General features: G+C 32.4%; 2 protein-coding genes across 2 annotated transcripts; one reads left to right on the plus strand and one right to left on the minus strand.

Annotated features, from left to right (window-relative positions):
- Window positions 1-143: 143 nt before the first annotated feature.
- Window positions 144-3449, minus strand: LOC123712277. Its single transcript, XM_045665287.1, has 3 exons — window positions 3432-3449; window positions 2889-2997; window positions 144-385 (listed from the first exon to the last, which is right to left on the minus strand). The coding sequence occupies exons 1-3, from the start codon at window positions 3447-3449 to the stop codon at window positions 144-146; spliced, it is 369 nt and encodes a 122-aa protein (XP_045521243.1).
- A 12470-nt stretch (window positions 3450-15919) lies between these two features.
- LOC123712278 lies at window positions 15920-18766 on the plus strand. The gene is made up of 4 exons (XM_045665288.1): window positions 15920-15943; window positions 16499-16626; window positions 17192-17315; window positions 18248-18766. The coding sequence occupies exons 1-4, from the start codon at window positions 15920-15922 to the stop codon at window positions 18764-18766; spliced, it is 795 nt and encodes a 264-aa protein (XP_045521244.1).
- Window positions 18767-20183: the final 1417 nt, after the last annotated feature.

Genomic DNA, 20183 nt, shown 5'->3' on the forward strand with positions numbered 1-20183 from the left:
TAATCAGACGATGCTAGGAAAGGGAGATTTTATATTTAAAAATAAAACATATATTAAATTATGTCTATTTATTAATTTACAATTAACATAACAATCAGATCACTAATAAACACTAAATAAAATATAAAAGTTACTTCTTCTAGTTAAGATGCGTATTTGTTCCCAACATGATGTCTCACGCCCCATTTATAATTAGCATTTTTATCAGTTTTCACAAATGTGTGTACAGGACCAGTAACGCCTTTGTGACTGTCATAGTCGTGATCGCGGTTGTAATCATGATCGCGGTCATAGTCGTGATCGCGGTCGTAATCGTGATCCACTTCGTGGTGTTGACCACGCTTCGGTCGATTCCAGTTCAGGTGTCTCATTGGAAGTGAAGGAACTGTAAAATTAATGAAAGGTTATTTTATAAAAAAATAATCACCGTGACCAGTGTAAAGGGCTTTTTCGTTCGAACTTTAGTCCTATGTAAGCTTTTCAAAAAAGTTCTGTCAGTCATGATATTAATGGACATCTTCTCTTTAACTCTAAAAAGCTTTATTTAGTTCTTATGACGATGTAATAAATACATTTAATGTGTTTCTCAGAAACTCCACCTCCGGGGCAAAGGTCACAAATACAATCAACATAATAAAATTCTGAATGAGATTTAGTAGGTTTTATCATAGTGACTCATACATTTGATGAGGAGATAATATGAAATAGTAAGTAGAGATAATGACTAATTTAAGTTATACTGAATAAATCATAAGTTTATCGAGAAATATAACCTCTTTCTATGTGCGTATTTAAGGCTGTTACCACACCAATTGATCGAGAGTCGATCTATGCCATCGATCGATGGTCGACATCGATCGATAGTTTCTACCAGACAAATCGATCGATTGTCGATCGAGCTGCTTGAGCTCACCATGTCAACCTGCGTTTGTGTCTCTGTAATAATAGTACGAGCAAAATCGTACTGGCCAACAACAACGCATCCTCTTGTGAATACATTTCGAAAGAAACTGATGGAATATAGCCAGGGTCAATCGATCTACGTCGACTGATGCGGTCGACCGATGCCATCGACGGGAAATTGATCGATTGGTTAGTCCACCGGTATCCGTCGATCAATTAAAGCTACCAAACCAATCGATCGATTCGTGTTTTAACACCCTAAGGTGTTACACTCATACGGTGAAGGAATCGTGATGCCTTAGACACAAAAAGTCGATGATGTCAAACACAGAAGACTGATCACCTACTTTAGAGCACGAAACATATAGAAATCTTAGGACCAGACCTCAAAGGCCCCAATTTTAAAGAAATAAGAAAAGAGTGGCGGAGTTTATTGCCAGTTCTTTTCTTCCGTTCTACGCCCTTGATTTGAGAACTGGCAGTAATTGTAAAGTTTGAAGTATTTCATATGTATATTTGTATTGACGTTTATAAGTGTACATTGTGTTACCTATATGAATAAATGATTTGGAATTTTTGAATTTAAAATGTAATAAAAGCTCATTGTGGCTATCATAATTGACTTAATAGCGATATTAAACGCCAAACTTTCCAATAAAGGAGGATATATACTCAGTTAAATTTTCCTATATGTTGTGATATACCCTACCAATAATCTTTTTTAGGTCTGAATCTCAGATTTCTCTATTTGTTGATCATTTGTCAATCTAATAGGCAAGTTGGGGATCAGCCTGTGCCGGACACACGCCATCGATTTTTTGGGTCTAAGGCAAGGTCTCTGATTTCCTGACGATGTTTAACCCTATGTTAGTTTCATATGAAACAAATGCCACTAACTAAGCTGGTCATTGAGAATAACTTGTCATCTACTATTTCAAAAGTTAACCTTGTCTCGATAAACAGTAGTCAACTTAGATTACAGGTGTGTATTACAAACCGCCGACAAATCGGATAACACACAACATTTGGATCTGTGTCTTAATAAAGAGATGTGTGACAGGATTTCTGAGAAGCCTTTTGTAAGGCAATCAAGGTTTATATTGATTTACCAGAATTATACCAGAGTTTTTAAAAATTAGAGCCGTGTTGGCCTAGTGGCTTCAGCCTGCGATTGTCACCCCTGAGGTCGTAGTTTCAATTCCCAGCTGTGCACCAATGGGCTTTCTTTCTATGTGCGCATTTAACATTCGGTCGAACGGTGAAGGAAAACATCGTGAGGAAACCGGCTTGCTTTACACCCAAAAAGTCCACGGCGTGCGTCAGGCACAGGAGGCTGATCACCTACTTGCCTATTAGTTTGACAAATAATCATGAAACAGATATAGAAATCTGAGGCCAAGACCTGAAAAGCGCTATTGATTTTTTTTTAATTTTTTTTTTTAAATATTATTCTAACGATGATTTGACTGAAACGTTATAACTAATATTAATTTGGTACTGAAAGATTATATTTTAATAATATGATTAGGTAGTGGTAAAATAATATAAAAATAGATTATGACGATATGATTGATAATGATATGTATTATGTAACTACTGTGTATAATTATATCTTTTAAGACAAATTTACACCATTTATGTGGTAGAGTATGCGAAGTTTAGATTGTACATATTGTGTATTGACTTTACAAGTTTCGTAAGCATTTACTTTAAAAAGGGCTTAAAATCACTTCAATAACTTTGTGGCACCTCAAAGTTATTGAAATCTAATAAAGGCGTTAATCGGCCCGTAAACAGTTGAAAACAGTGATTGTTATGTTATTTATTGTACATTTAAACTAGCACTTATTTATATTTATCTATATATTGCCGAGCTTTTGAAACCTTTTGCAAACAGAAAATAAAGCTTTAGAGTTTGGAGATACATTGGGTATAGCTACAGTTGTATGATGATGATGTGATTTCCCACTAACTATAATACTTACTTGGTATTCTGTGTGGTATCTGGGCATATCTTGTAACTCGCATGGGTCTCACTGCGTGATAAGGTGATGACCAAGCTTCAGTAATCACCAATAAACTTGCTAGTAACACCTGAAACAATTTTAGGGAATCTTTAGCTTTAAGCTTTAATGGGACTCTCAACCCTGAGGTCATTGAGACCTGGCGGGTGTACCAGATATTTATTTTCATACAACTGTTGTTACTACAAAAGTAAAGATAAGGAAACGTACCAAAGACCAAAATGATGTACACTCACCTGTATATGCTAATATATAAGGCCCAATCCATAGTTGTCTAGTTACATACTTACTTACTAGTTCGATTTATATAAAAGCTTTATTAACAGGTGTTTAAATGTCAAACTGTACAACACCGGGAGTTTTTTTTATAAATATATACTAATGACCCACATGTTAGGGTAAATTGTAAAAAGATTGACCTAAAATAATATACGGAATACGTAAGACAATTCCCACGGTAGTAACCAGATCGAAACGTCAACATAAAATTACATAAAAACTTACCAAAGTGTAGCAATCCATATCAAAGAGTAATGGAAGGTATCGCCAATGCGGCTTTTATAAAGAAAGAAATAATACTTTCTATCGGCTTCACGCTTGAGTGGCCGATTTGATATGGTTTGTACCTTCACAGTCTTTAAACACTGTTTAGATGACGACCTTTGTAGGGCGTAATAACAAACGGCAAAAATACAAGTCTTTCCTACAAGTTTGATCTTTTATGCTATGGAGTTATCGGATAAGTGTTGGAATACAGTGAGGCATTTGAGGTACACTGCAAGAGGGAACAAACAATGAAAGTTTTAGTTTTCTATTTATCCATGTTTAACTATTCTGCAGGTTGATTAAAAATACTATTATAAGTATATATATATGTCTAAACATTGAAATGTATGTAAGAGACCGTCCAGAAATTGTGACTGCATTGTGCAACCACAAGTACCTAGAACAGGAGGCAATGTTGATAGAAACTATCGCATGAGCACAACTCGGTTAGTTAACATAATTTAAGATTAATTAACAATACAGCGAGGAAATGCTGCCAGCATTAAAGGTACACTGCCACACAGACCAACATTTCAAATTTGTTTTAATTTTCTGTTTATCAATTTTTAATTATTATTACTAGTTAGGTGAAGAATATTGTAAATATATTTTTGTATTTAGGAAATAAATATATTAAGACTGTATATATTGTGTTTAAAAACCATTATTAATTCTACGTTCCCTTTACTAATATGATGGTCATATGTAAGTTTCCATATTCTATGGAGATAATTACATTATGATTTCATAATTGTTAGATCTTTCTTCGAAAAACGCGCGCTTTATTTTTATTATGTTCTAGTCATAATTCTTTACATGGATGGCAATCCTTAGGTGTGGGTCTCACGCATAATCCACTACAGTATCAGTATCCAAAACAATTTTAAATACCCTTTAAAGCGCTCGTTTCTGAGGGATGTTTTATTTACGTCATAAATACTGATGCTTGCCGATGTTTTAATTGATTGCGAAAATGTTACTTGTAATCAATAATAATATTAAGATGTAATGAAATAAAAAATGTTTATGCATATATTTTGTTTTTAACTAGCTTATCCCTTTGCTTTCTTTTGAGGTCTTGTTTATTTTTTCTCGTGTGTAGTTTCCTTGAAACTGGCATAAATTAAAAACTATTGCCAAAATATAAAAAAGTGTTAATTGTTGAACATATGGTATTAACTACTTACATTTGAAATTATGTATTATGTGTCACGCAAGTTTGTGGAGCAAGTTCAGTGAAGCAATACTTATCATAATTAAAATTATAAGTGCGTGTGATTTCAATTAACTTGACGTGTTAAATTTGGCAAGTTTTATATGTTAATTTATACAGTATTTTTTTTAAATTATTGATTACTATCGAACCAGTTTAGTGCGATACATGTCGTAATTTTTATGAGTCGTTTTTCTATAGAAAACAACAGTTGGTAAATGCACTTTATTACAATACACAGTCAGGTACATATACGTATAAGTTGAAGTCAGAACAAATCGACTACGTGAAAAAAAAATCTACTCATGACAAAGTTGCTCCGCTGAATGATGTCTCCTTCATTCACTTCACGTTTACGTGAGATACCATGAAGGAAAGTTAAACAGAAAGCTAAAACCCATATCATTCAAGACCTGGTGGTTTCGGTACTCGCATATAATTTTACCCGTTTCCCAATGAAATATTACGGCACTCCACAATATAAATATCATTTTAAAAATAAATTATTTTCAATAAATAATGTAATAAAATTATATTGTTCGCAACATGGCCGTCGTGAATCACGCTCAAATCGATTTTAAACGTAATTTCATCTCGACTTTAATTGTTAAAAATAGAGGTTAAGTACGAATTTTTTAAAGGTCGTCAAAATAAGGTCAAATTCAAATTCTGTTTATAAATTTAAAACAATCGATCACAATAATTAGAATTTCATTTAGCCACGGCTAAGCATAAATGCTTCATGCTTTAAAACAGATACATCTGTAGGCTGTAAAATATTATATTTAAGAAATATTCTTATTCAAATGAGTCAACTGAGAATATTTACAGAGAAACTATACATGATTTTTTGGTATAAATACAGTATTATTGAAGATGTGCTTCTTTTGGCGCGTTACGTAAAAATTATGAGAGTAAATTTGTATATTATGATACGCGCGCACTCCGTCACAAAAAACCGACACTCTGAAGTTAATTATATATTGTTTTTGTGATATTTAAATAAACTTTATTTAACTAGATCATGCGTATATAATAACACTTTCAATGTATTAAATATAGAGTGTTATTGTCGTTTAGTTGTTAGTGTCGTTTTTTCTACAAACGATGAATACAATTTATAAAAGATATCATGTACACACATATGTTTTATTACATAAGAGAACTATATTCAGCAAGTATTTTCGAACCAATTCGACTTAAGGTAGACAAGAAAAGAGCGTACCAATTTTTAAAAGTGAATAGTCTAAAAACATCACGTAAGAGCCCTTCCAATTATTACATAAATACACCTTAGAAGTACATCCTATGAATACACCTAAGAACGGGAGTTAAGGTATGCAAAATTCATCGTGGTATGAAGATTTTATTGAAGAAATGAGTCTATGCAGTGCAATAGCCTGCAGCAAAGCAGCTTTCACTTCTAGATTGAAATTAATAATTAGCTTAGCACTTTCTATTGTATATACTTGGATGGTAGCGAGAAACTGCCTTACACACCAGTCTTATTCATAACCATACCATGACATGACTATGCGTGACATGACATGTCTTTATTAACCACTTTATTCATAGCCTTAAAATAGATTAAAAATATAAGGATCATAAACAGAACATTAAAAAAATGTGTGCGTTGTCTCAAAATTAACCCTAAAATATTATTACCTTCAATTATTTACTATTAGTACATATGACTGCATGCAAGGTAATACTTACATTCGTATTATTACTTATAATACGATAAACATCCTTTTGGTACCTCTCCGAGGACCGTTTCCAGCCTAGGTTTCGAACTTCATTAACAAAATGACATTATAATAATTTAAAATACATCGCCTATTGTATTTGTCATTCATATAATCAAAATATTGTTTTCCACTGTTACATAATATTTAAACTAAATTCCTTCGAATGATACATACACAAGTTGTCATCGGTACCGCCACTCCTTCCGTGGTCCAAATAAATTTGATGCTGAACAGTCGATAGTTGGAATGCAAACTTAGAATATTTATTTTAACTGGCTTTATTTCAACCTGTCAGTTCAAGTATAGCTTAGTCCATGCGGTGTATGCAAGTGCTCCAACAATAAAAATAGAAATCTCTAGGAATTGTTTTACTTTAATGTTGCGATATGGTTGCGAACCAAAGATGGTTGCGACTTTTCTGTGACGATGATAGTACTGTAAGTGTTTTATTGAAATATACGTAAATATATTTATATCGATTGTTATTGGCGTCTATTTACAAAAAGAAGGTTCGTTATGAGCAAGTAATTGTCACGTGTTATAACGTTTCTTTTGATTGGTTTACCCTTCCGTGGGCAAACTTTTCTGTGGTCAGTTACTGATGATCTGTGCCTACCTTAAATTGAAATATAAACTTTATTAAGCTGATATATAAACTTAATTAAATTGAGCAATAAACTCTATCAACTTGAGCAATAAACATTATTAAATTGAGCAATAAACTTTATCAACTAGAGAAATAAACTTTATTAACTTGAGCAATAGACTTTATTAAATATAGCAATAAACTTTATCAGCTTGAGTAATAAACTTTATTAAATTGAGCAATAAACTTTATTAAATTGAGAAATAAACCAATCTTACAGAATTGAAGAAGTTAGTTCGAACTTAACAGAATTACACATATTAATTGACGGCCCAACAACGCAGTACCGAAGCAAATCTATGTTCTTGTTAATTATAAACTTTATAAGCCAATAAATAAAGGATGTCAACAGTATAAATGTTACTACAGTGAGTAAGGTCATGGCAAAGGTGCTCCTTACGGAGTAGGTGGTTGCATCAAAAAGCTATGTAAAAATTCGGTCGCAATGGGTTAAGACGTACCTGATTATGATTCTCTTATATCGTGTATAAAAAATTACGGAATAGAAGATCCAACTGTGCAAGAAATTCAAGAAATGGTCGCCAAAAATAAAATGAATACTTATAAAGGGACATTTAATATTCACCAACTTTCTTGGAATCGAAACGAACCAAATATTTTACATGTAAGGCTTAGTTTTAAATTATGGACTGTCTGTGCTACAAATGCAGTTTGTGGTCAGATAAAGGTTCCATTCGATGATACGCGATCACAACGTCACGCGAATCTGGCTGAAGCAAGAAATATATCTCCGAGAAGTGTAGACACAGCCAATGCTTCTACAATTACTTATAGGTAAAATCTGAAGAAGAATCTGTTTCTCAGGAACCACCTTTACTTCCCTAAGATCGACGTCCCTATCAGACTCTGATGATTCAGATATAATTTTTCCTCCACAACGTTTTCAGCCATTACGCACAGACGGCAGCGATGAAGACGACTTCATTATACAACCTTAGCAGGCTAAAATAACATTTATCAATCACTTCTTTGACAGCGTAGATGACGAACCTATGTTCTAGCGTACTTACTACAAGCATACTATAAGTGGCGACGTTTGTAACACGCTAGAGTAGTCTTTTTACGATTATCTTATTTTATTAATTAATTAGGAGCTGAGCTCACTTTGATTGATAGTAATATTTAATTAAGAATCGACAGAAAATAAATCTCTTCTGTAGACATAAAATAATATTTTTTTTACGCTAGAGGGTTTATTTTTTATGTCGTTTTTAATGTGAACTAGTATAATACAACTAGATTATTTGATTCTATGAAATACATAGTGTTTTAGTTTAGTTTTATTAAGCCAAAATATAAAATCTATCTTTTCTGTGGATTTTGTAGTTAAAATATCTAGTTATCAGTACAAATTAAGGCTTTGATCTCTTATACTATTTTTTCTATGATTATTTCATCTTTTTTCTTAATATTTTTTCATACTGGATTTATTTATGACCTATATAACCATTTGAACATTATGAACGAATAAAGACAATGTTCTTATATTTTTATTGCTCGTTGAGGTGTGTGTGGGAATGTACAATGAGTGTGTGTGTTATCGATTAGCTTATTTCCGTTGTAAATAGACGTTTTTTAGATAAAATAGAACAAGTGTAGGCTCGCGTACTCTTTATTATATGGACAATACGTGTAAATAAATATTAAGTACCAAAATATGAAACAGCTCAAGCATGACGAGTTCTATGACAAAAAATTTGTTAATTATAACAATGCATTACAATGTGTAAGATTTGTGAAGCTTTTTAAGTGAAAAATACCTGTAACAGAGTTCCCAGCTCTTCTATAACAAACACATAGTTTCAAAGTAAAAATATTATTTAAAAATACAATTTTAATTTTTAAAAAGTATTAACATACGCGTGAATGCTCATGCATTCACGCTCACTCATGTGAGTGCGTTCGGTTTAATAGTTTAAACTATTTGGGGTTATTCAATATAGTTGTTCCATAAAATATCTAGAAATATTAAGTCTGAGTCATCTCTCTTTAACTGTAACATATGTATTTATTTACTACTGATACATACAGTATTTACTAACCTACATAGTAATTAATTACCTACTACAATTAATAAATAGAGAATTAAAAAAAGTTTTGTCCCTGTGGCAGTACCTTTAACGCTGGCAGCATTTCCTTGCTGTATTGCGATACTTATTCGTTCAGCGAGGAAGCACCAGCTCTAGGGTTATAGGTACTATCTATTTTACTTACTTTTAAATTATTATTATTAATTTGATTATATCAATTATATTACTCACATATGTGATTAATTCGTTAAGCAGTCTTGTCACATTTATTTTAAAAAAAAAATATTGTGTGATACATATCGATCTCAGGTATTTATTGTATAAATAAATGTAATATTGTGAGTACACAGACCACAATTTTACTAGACAATTTTATATTTATTAGTTTTTAATTATAATTTTTGAGTTTCATTCTATGTAAGGCTAAGAATATCATAAATACTACACAATAAATGTTAAATAATTTAACAATATTCCAATTTGAATTTACAAGAGTTTGAGATTGTCACTGATTGCTGTGTTACCATCCTGTTTAAATTAAATATAACACAACACTAGCAATTAAGCAGAACCAAAGTAAGTATTTTATGTCACAGTCAATGTAATGTTTAACTTTTTTAAACGTCGACAACGCACTCGCGAGTCTTTTGGCATTGAGTGTCCATGGGCGGCGGTATCTATAAAACATATAAATTCTATAAATAAATCTATACCTACTCAATAAAAAACCTTAATCTTAGTTATGCATCTAAATCTATATCTAAAGGACCTATACCAGACCTTACCGTCGGTGAGACAAATGTAACCAACTTTAAAAACAAGCGTTGGTAACGCGTGACTGAAGGAATGAAAACCAAGAAACCAGCTCAACTACGTAATATGACGATTAATAATCACAAAGTTCAGAATGATCTTCATCATCTATCAATGTAATATTCTCGTGTCACAATCTTCTTTCCCATACTCCTCCGAAACGGCTCGACCGATTCTTACGAAATTTTTTTATGGATATTCAGTAAGTCTGAGCATCGACTACTATCTATATCGTTCAAACCTGAATGATAAGGATGTCCATCCCAATTTTAATTTTTTTTATTTTTTGCACAATTTTTTTTGTTTTTTATTTTTCATTACATACAAAAATACTTACAACCCTTAATTGTCACCCCTCTACGATCAACCCCTATTTTTTATTATTGTAAATAGGTTATTTTTACTGAACTAAAAAATGTTTCCTATAAATAATATACATGACAAAACCACGTTTGCCGAGTTCGGGGTTCACACAGCCGAAGTTAATAAAAAAAACCCTTACTACCGTTGACATGCTAAATATAAAGTAAATGTGTCTAGTATTATTTAGAAGTGAGTGATCTATCGGCAAACGGGTATTTATTTATTGTTTATCCTTCGACAAAAGCCTCCTCTATTTTTTCCTATATGAGCGTTCTCTAGCGGTTTCTAACGGTATCGTATAACGTTTTTAATCCTATTTGTACGAACTGACTTAACGTAATAGTATGGTAACAATATATTGCTGTAAAGACATTATGTGCAGAAGTCTTAAGGCGTATTTTAAACTAAACGGAAGCACATAGTTTGTTAGGATAGAATTCCTATTGTAACCGAAATAGTTTGTATGAATTAAGACAGTTGAATGACAGATCTGACGTATATGGAATTCACTTCGCGCCCCATTAGCTCCTTCTGTATCTTCCTTTAGAATCTCTGCTGTACAAATATTACCTGTCCACACCGTATCACTAACTTTCCTACTAACTGTGAGACTAATCTAAAATTATCGTGATTCATGTGCACGTTTTCTTTTTCATGTGTAATTTTTAGTTTAGTTTTCTGTTCCTGTTTTAGTTTTGTCTAAATATCTAATATGTATTATGTATTTTTGCATTTCTTTCTTACATTACCTAATTTTCCCTAGTGGTTTCGTGGTATGTCATTTGTATTGTGTTTCTGCGAAGTGGAAATAAATAAATATATGAAAGATTTACGTACGTATAAAAGTCCAAAAGGGTACGTAATTTCACCGTTACAACTCGAAATTTACTGTAATTTCCCAAGACTAGAGTCAAAAATCATAACTCCATATTGCAATTCTGTTCAGCGACTCATGACAACGAATGAGAGATATTAATGTTTAATTATTTTTCGACAGTTCTGTCCCTGACTGTAATTACGCGGCATACTTTCGTTTGTTTCATAATGCCTTTGAAGGCATTTAAATCTCTGGAGATGTAGGCTTGTATATTGTATGTATGTATACGTCCGCGATACTTGTGTAATTATTTTATTAAGTGGAATAAAGTTAGTACCATGACGAAGTTTCAACCGCTAGAACAACTTTTCTACCTTAGACACTGGGGCTTTCGGCTTGTTAGTACTTCGACTAGTTGCGGATGCCTTTTTCATTATTCAACGATATTTTTTCAGCATACTGCATCATAAGAGAGATTTCTCAACAGACTTTAGGCAGCAATTATGATTGCGGCAGGAGCCGCTATTCATCGCGAAGCTTAAGAATAGGGAGCTTATATTGTGACGTTAACATTACATCGATAGAACCTGCACCATCCAAAGGAATACTCACCACAGAACAGCACAATTTTTTCTACGCAAATGTAATCATTCTTTAATATTATGAATGTACACTTATATTGACAATAAATACTGTGTGCGTTAAGCAGACATTTCTTTACTCATTAATATCCTAAATTTAATTAATATACTAAAAGCATACTACAGAAAAAGTTAAGATTAATTATGGAAAATAATACAAAAACGTGCTTTGATGACTTTCTATTAGTTATCTAATTGGAAATAGGAATTAAAACAGGAACAAGATGGAAAATAGAAAGAAACCGGTAAAGAGATTAAAATAAAGCTGTTGGCACATCGGGAATTAATAACTTGAATAGTTTAGAACGAAATTTTGTTTTAGCCTTTACAATTTAAATTTTAACCACCTCTGAAGAGTATAGATATATTTCGGAGTGTTTTTTTAAATTCAAGATGAATTATTCTTTTAGGACTGTGGGCATATATATTATGCCGTATTCTTAAAGGTTCCTAGTTATCCTTGTAAGCCCCTACAAATGCAATTATGCATGTGCTTGCTATAAATCACTCATCTATCATATTTTGTATAAGTTATTTTTATAAATGCAGACAAAACCGACATTGTTCACAACAATATACCGGTTATATTGACCAAAATCAATGGTTAAGTATTAGCTACCTACTTAATAACGACGTCATCGGCTGATACGACCAGATATGAGTAGTCTCTTCGATGTCGTTATAACAAGTTTTGACTGTATGTATGTTATCTTTACTTCACACAGAAACGTTAATAAGGTACTATAATTTGGCAAAAAAAATATACGGACTCATTTCGCCTGTAGAATTTTACAACTTCATGTCTATATTATTACGAAGACGGGTCGACTGCATGTTTCTAGATTTTTCCACTAGTTAGAGAACTTTTCAGCAGGCTGTAATATGATTTCTGACCGTTTCAGGAGAGGGTCAATCACGTATTAGAAAATTGTAATTTTCATAATGTTACCCTAGTTTTCAGGAAGTTGAAATTTTTTTTCAGTCAGTTTCAGAACATGTGTAGTCGATTGGTGCAGTTTTCAGGAGACCCGTTTTCAGGCGTTTTCGGGCCTAGGTATACCCCTTTGATGAACGAATATTCTAGACCGAACTTTCTAGGTGTGAGACAAGGACGAAATGATACGAGAGAGAGAGAGAAGATCAGAACTTTCTCGAAACTAGACTGAGCACTCTACGCAACGCCGTACGACAAGGACGGAGCAACGTGCGAAAGAGACAAAGAGTGCGGACGTTCTAGAATTGTGCAATCGCTACTCAGTAGCAAGCCCGCCTAGAAAGTTCTCGAATATTGTTTAGAATTATTCCCAGGGATATATAAGCGAGCCGAAACGCGACTAGTCACCTTTAGTTTTGAATGCGATAACAAGATCGAAACACCGAAGCGATAAAGTGCGAATAAAGTGAATATAAGTGATAAAGTACAGTGTGAAGAGTGTATAAGTGAAGTAATTAGTGATTGTTTTGTGTGTGTAATTAGTGCATCTCTGCAATTAATTTTTGCCCATACATTCCTCATTGATTTTTCAAGAAATAAACCCTTGAAGAAATCTACGGCATTTTCTATCCGATCCCCTAGCTCGTAACAATATTTATTACCAAGATATACTAATAGTCCAGCCATGAGACGTCTCGATAGGACGCTAGCAAAACCCGCAAACCTACACGATTATACCAATCTCCGTTCCCGGTATCCCACCACCTTAAATAAAAGCCAGTAAATAATGATGGGATATTACATAAACTATTATTACACGGTTGACGATAATTAGCGGATATTGTTTTGCTCCTGTCTCGTGTTTCGCTTGACTGAACTTATTGCATAATTTAGACGTCAAAGCTTTGGTTATTGTTTAACATTCCATTGGTTTATTTTTTAACACTCGACTTGAATTCAAATCAAAATTTGTTTTATTGTTAGATTATAAATATTGAAAATAAATTTACGATATTAATTTTCATCCAAAGTTCTGAAACACTGCAACGCTTCGCCTGACATATTGAAACAAAAAAGTCTTTATAATATAGTAACAAACACTTAAGTTATCACTATAACTTGGTAGTAATGGTAACTCGGATGTGTAAGATAGGATTCACATCCCTACTTTATATATAATAATGATAATAATAATCGTTTATTTGCCAAGATAGTGGTGCAGTGGTTAGATCGATCAACTACAAATATCCGCACAATCAGCCATATATAAATAGGCATGCAAATGTCATATCAATTTTTACAATGTCTTATAATAAGAACATAAAATAATGTCAAAGTTAAGTTATTTACAATTGGTAAGGAATCTATGGTCCAAATACTATAAGCGCTATAAAGGCACTTTGCCTATGTAAAAATAATTTAATATTATAGCCGAGGGAGTATATATATATATTATATACATAACTATAATACTATAATACAATAGATATCTAGTAGAATATCCGTACTCAGTGTGGTTCGTTAAAAGTTAACATATTCTTAAACCAATTAGTAACGCCTTTATGAATGACATGGCCAATATAAGTAGTTTGTTAAAGTCTAATTAAACCCAAGTTATTATAAATCCAAGAGCCTTTGGCCTAATGGCTTCAGATGCGACTGGGTCGTAGGTTCGAACTTCAGCTTTGCTCCAATGGATTTTATCTGCGTTTATAACACTCGCTCGTATGGTGAAGGAGATCATAGGGAGGAAACCAGCATGCCTTGGACTCCAAAAGTCGGCATTTGTCAGGCGCAGAAGGCCAAATTATTTGAAATAACAAATTACCAAACAGAAATATTGAAGCCGTCAAAAGCTGTAGCACGACTGGTATAAAATCATGATAACACTTTTTTATAAAGTAAATTGTAAATTTCAACTAGGCCAATTAAAAAGGCACTTCTGAAAAGGGATATTTTTGGTATTTTTATATTGAAAAGAATGGACAAGAAACATACTTACTCTTTTAAAATAGTTTATACAAAATTTTGTATACACCGATTTGTATATTACATTGTATACTAGCTGCCCCCGCGAACTTCGTTTCTCCTTAATGTGGTTTTAGTTAGCCTTAATACCGTGACACGAAAGAATAATTTCACTGTATTATCGTCACTATAATTTGAATTTGATTTACACTTCGGTCTAAGTAACACTTGGTTGGCTATGCTAACACCAAAAATTAGAAATAATTGAATTTCACGGTATTTTGTTTACGACAAAATAAATTTAATTTATACCTTAGCCTCAATAACACGTGGTAATCATGATATTGAATTGTAGCTTATATGACACGTTTGTCGGTTTACCGTAGCAGTGCCATCTATTGATTACTTACTCAATCCCGTCGAAAAGTATCGACATCTGTTAGAATCTTTTGGAGTTTACAGATAATTGTGACTGTCAATTAATTATAGACAAATAATTTGCAATAAAATAAAATTGCGACTATAATTAAAGATCTAAGCTATCTCTTAAGTTGGCACAGACTGCTCAGGTTGTGCCAATTTAAGTAATCGGTTAAGTAGTTTAGGAGTACATCGCGGACAAATATCGTGACAGGAGATTTATATATATTAAGATAACAAACTCGTCTAATAATAAGTGATACCAGGAACACTCACATATAAAGAAGGCTCGCCTTCGAAACCTTTTTTAGGAATCAGTACGCTCTCTTATTTAAGTAGCTATAGTCGATTCGGTTCGGAAATACTTGTCGAACATATTATAAAATTATAATTATAAATTTTTACGAAAAATCATGAATAGTTTTTCTTTAAATGTTCTCATGTCTCAAGTTTAATCTTTTTTTTATGTTTTATTTTGTTGTATAATAATTTATTATTTTTGAATAAACGTATCGATTATTACCAGTACACCAGTTTTCCATTATTTTATAAAATAATGGTCATGAACCAATCGCATTAATCATGTGTACTTGTCTATAAAGGTGAAACAACTAACCAGTTATTAAAAAAAAACTAATATATTCACATTAAAAAAGATTTTTAAAAAATCAGATTAATTTATTAGCTTTTTAATTCAAATTAATATTCTTTTGACAGCCTTAAAAGCCTCCGCCTCGACATTTCTTCAACATATTTCTTAACTATCTCCCAACAAAGCCTATAAATAAAATTACAAACTCTATTGTAAATCAAATACTGTCAACATCTCAAGATGTCACAACGTCTCAATGAAATGGTATTGTTGTAAAAAAGTGTTTCTTTGAGTGAAAGTGTATTTGAGGTTTTGTGTGATGATTCAAATAATAGAATGAAAGTTATAGATTCAGTAATATTACGTAGTTGAATTAATTTTTTTTGTTATTGAACTAGTTTTGATGAATGTGAAAACCGCGAATTTATTACATTCGTTACATAACTCGTTTTGACAATGTATTTTTTAAATCCTGAACCAGTTGTACAAGTGATCAATTTTATCTTGTTATTTATTGAGTCCTTTTGCTACCATTACATCTAACTTATTAGTTTTTTTTTCTTGAGTCTTATGTCCTATTGGGATTGTGTTGGGCGGGCGGGATATCCGTTATTTTAAATCAACGGATACTAATCAATTAATATTTTTTTATATATAGAACAGGAGGCAAACCGCCGCCTATGGACACTCAATGCCAGACGGCACGAGTGCGTTACCGGCCTTTCATTTATTAGTCGATTACAAAAGACGTTTACGAGTGAAAGGTAACTTTTGTTGCACTTATCATATTCCCAAATAAATTAATTGAAATTTTCTCAGAATTGGATTTGGTCGATATTGGTGATATACCTTGGCCAAACATGGAGTCCAGTAAGCGGTGGAGCATTGCCAAATCAGCCAAAGCCGTCCGCAACTGGTGTAATAGAGTCACAGGCAAAATTTTTCCAGTAAGCTTTTTAATATAATTTTAATATCTTATAAGAAACTATAGTTAGTATATTATAACTGTTTGTTATAGAAACTGCTCCCTTCCGACTTTTTTGACTAAATAAATCAAAATACTTGACGACCATTTGTCATTGGGTTTCCATGGCAATATAGACACGTATAGTATAGATATATGCTATAAAGTAATTTGTATTCTTTCCTAATCTTTTAACAAAACATCATCAAAATCGGATGAGTTTTTAAGTGCGGGAGTTTCACAAATCCTTTTATTTTTCACGAATTATTTTCCGATTTTAAGATAGGTAGAAGAAACTACTAAAGCTCTACTACAAATGTACAGTATTTACAATAGTTTGGTCCCTGTGGCAGTGTACCTTTGACGCTGGCAGCATTTCCTCACTGTATTGTACTACGTATTCGCTGAGCGAAGAAAGCACCAGCAATCAGCGTTACTATCTACCAGGCGCCAACTTAAATCTTTAATTAGCGTCTGTGCACTTGAACCCTACTTAAGAGCCTACTCCAAAGGGAATTAATTAATTAATTATTACATAATTATTATAGGGATTTTTTCTCAGTACAGTTGAGCCCGTACAAGATTGAGTTTGGTCACGTTTGTGAAGATCCCAATACCTGGGAACAGCGCTACGAGAAGAAAGATTATAAAAACCACAGGGATATGGGAAAAGTAAAATTTTCACATACGCTTACTTCTATGCTTCTTTTCTATCTTCTACTCTTCGTATCTGTTAACATTGGTACTGGGATTATGAAAACCGTCTATTTGATGTTTTTGTTTTTAATCGCTTTCTCGTGTTTTATCAGTTGAATGCTTATTATTTATATTTATTCTATCCTACATAATATTGGGCCATCTACAATATACTAAAGAAATAAGTTTACAAAATAAGTGTTTTTCTGTTTGCGATTTACAATGCGATTTACAACTTAAATAAATGAATGATCGTGAGCTATTCAAGATTGAGAAAGACGCAACGTCGGAAGGTGAAAGAGGTTTTCCATACTTTCTCTTTTTCTCTACTAATCATTGATAATAGTTATTTACTCAAATTCATAACTTATGCTGTCTTTTCGCTTGGCTTGGTAAGGTATAGGCACCTGCCCACGTCGGAGGACTTTGATCAAGGTCACCGGCTGGGCAGCTCCCAACACTTCACTGAAAGACACGAACGATCGAGACCTTCTGCTGGACTGTATAACGCTAAAGTACGCTTATGCTTTTGATATATCTATCTCTGTTATCTATGATAACGCCTTATTATCGCCTTCTTATTTATAAAAAATGTCAAATTGTAGAAAAAATATTGTTTAAATTATTCTGACAAGACATTTCTTATAAGCAAGCGGTGTTAAAACTCTTAATATATGACTTCGTTTTTCTTATTTTACTAACTTTTATACTAAACAAGCAATATTGTAATAACAGCATATTAATTTAAGAATGTACTGAACATTTTAATTTTTTCAAAGTTCTTATTTTTTTTAACTTATTCTACTTACTTACGTTTTTCTAATACGTCTAGTTATTGTTATGTTATTTAATCATTAAAATATCTATTTTATTGGTTTATTAAATTTAATAAAAATTGTAATTTTAAGGTGCGATGGGGTGATAAAAAAGGAGGCTATGGCGAACATTATTGGGATCTAAACCATGCTGGTCATAACAATGACCACGATGATGGAGAGTACCATTCAGATGACGACTCATATGATGAATCTAGCGAGCAATCGTCCAACTACGAAGACATACAAAAAGACACTAATGATGAAAGTGAACGCAGAAAAAGAGCTCACACAAACAGTAGTAAAGAGCATCGTACTGCAATTGTTAATGATGAAAATGAAGAACGAACACAAAAGAAGCCAAAAATACAACAAGAACCAAGCAAACGAGTAAAGAATGATATTGTTCTCATTGTAAATGAAAGGGACAGAGCTGTTAAAGAGCCAAGAAGGTTTTTGGAGCCTCCTAATCAAGACTTAGAGAGACAAAAGCTAGGTTCAGTCAGTCAGCCATCCAGTCAGCCAAGACTTTACTTTGAACCAACCACAGGTCATGTTATCGATAGAAGGACAGGACAAGCGTTCTTCTTGCAACCGATTGTGGTTAATTAATTATTTTAAGTTAAATAAGACATAATTTATTTTAAATTTTAATCAAATTTATATTAAAAGCATTGTTATTAACTTTTTGTATTAATGTATTTTGGAACCAGTCCCAGTAATGATTTTTGATAAATGGTGGGCAAACGAACGCCAGAGGGCTCTCGTGCGTGTTGCCGGCCTTTTAAGAATTGGTACACTCTTTTCTTGAAAGACCCTAAGTCTAAATGGTTCAGTGGATCAAATCAAATCAATCAAACCGAAAAATATTTTTACTAAATACAATCAAAATTTTCGAATAAAATTCGGTAGTAACAAAGTAGGCTTACTTTCATCAAAAGTTAATGATAGAAAATAGTCACACCAACTGCAGCTACAAATTCAAAATGAAAACACGCACAAACTTAATAAAAACGTCAACTATTAGACAATATAAATGTGACCAAGCTCGAGAAAAGCTCTCAGAAACGCCTTGAACTACTAATACAACACGTTTACTATAAATTGGTTACCTTAAGTTTATAAAATTATTCTCCCTTCATTCTCTATTCATGTTTAACATAACACTTTTTATACGCTCTTCATAGAACCCTTTTGATAAACATTGGCACGCGTCTCATCAAAATACCGGATGCTGATGCTACCTCATTCAAGCTGACTTATTGTTATGCAAGTACTTCAAACCTCAAGAATGCTAGAACTACCTGTGATTGTAATATTATTGATTCCAAATATGTAAGTAAATGTATGGCAGTTGTTACTAATGTTTTTCCAAGAGATGGTTTTAAAAGAGTGTGTGTAATTGAAAATATATTTTTTTATTGATAATAGCTTGTGAACGGTCGGAGAACTGATAGATTGATAAAAGCACCACAATATACATTTTTTATGAGATAAGTCCTAATAGGCTAACATCACATACACGAAAAGATACAAATATTAAACAAAGCAATTAAAAAAACGAAATGAAAATCGATCGATAACGCTTAAATACTACTTATTAACAATTCAAAGAGGCACTACCAAACTTATCTATCTGAGATATTCACTAGACTTTAATAAAGATCTAGACACTAAAAACACATATAAGCTTATTAATAATGCGCTACAGTTATCATAAAGTTAATAATATTTTCTAAAGTAAAATTAAACGCTAAAAAATTTACAATGGAAACTAATTATTTGAACTGTTATTTAAATATACGAGATGTTATTATGATTACTGGTTTGCTTAACTTGTGCGACAGTAAAAAAAAACAATTGGGCAGTTATTTCGGCTTACAATAACAAAGTTAGGTCAGGTTTAGGATGGCCAATCGTACCATTGATCTATTATATACCCATTTAGCTATTATATATACTCAGTATTTATTTATGATCGATTTTATATTTTTTACGACTCATTTTTGTTTATTTTACTGTTAAGTTT

Source organism: Pieris brassicae, chromosome 7 (genome assembly GCF_905147105.1).
Source record: "Pieris brassicae chromosome 7, ilPieBrab1.1, whole genome shotgun sequence".
Lineage (NCBI taxonomy): Eukaryota > Metazoa > Arthropoda > Insecta > Lepidoptera > Pieridae > Pieris > Pieris brassicae.

Coding starts and splice junctions, on each gene's coding strand:
- LOC123712277 (XM_045665287.1), bottom strand. Junction 386..2,888: donor GATACCACACAGAATACCAA/GTAAGTATTATA, acceptor TTAATTTTACAG/TTCCTTCACTTCCAATGAGA.
- LOC123712278 (XM_045665288.1), top strand. CDS start 15,920: ATGTCACAACGTCTCAATGAAATG. Junction 15,944..16,498: donor CACAACGTCTCAATGAAATG/GTATTGTTGTAA, acceptor AAATTTTCTCAG/AATTGGATTTGGTCGATATT. Junction 17,316..18,247: donor ACCACAGGGATATGGGAAAA/GTAAAATTTTCA, acceptor TGTAATTTTAAG/GTGCGATGGGGTGATAAAAA.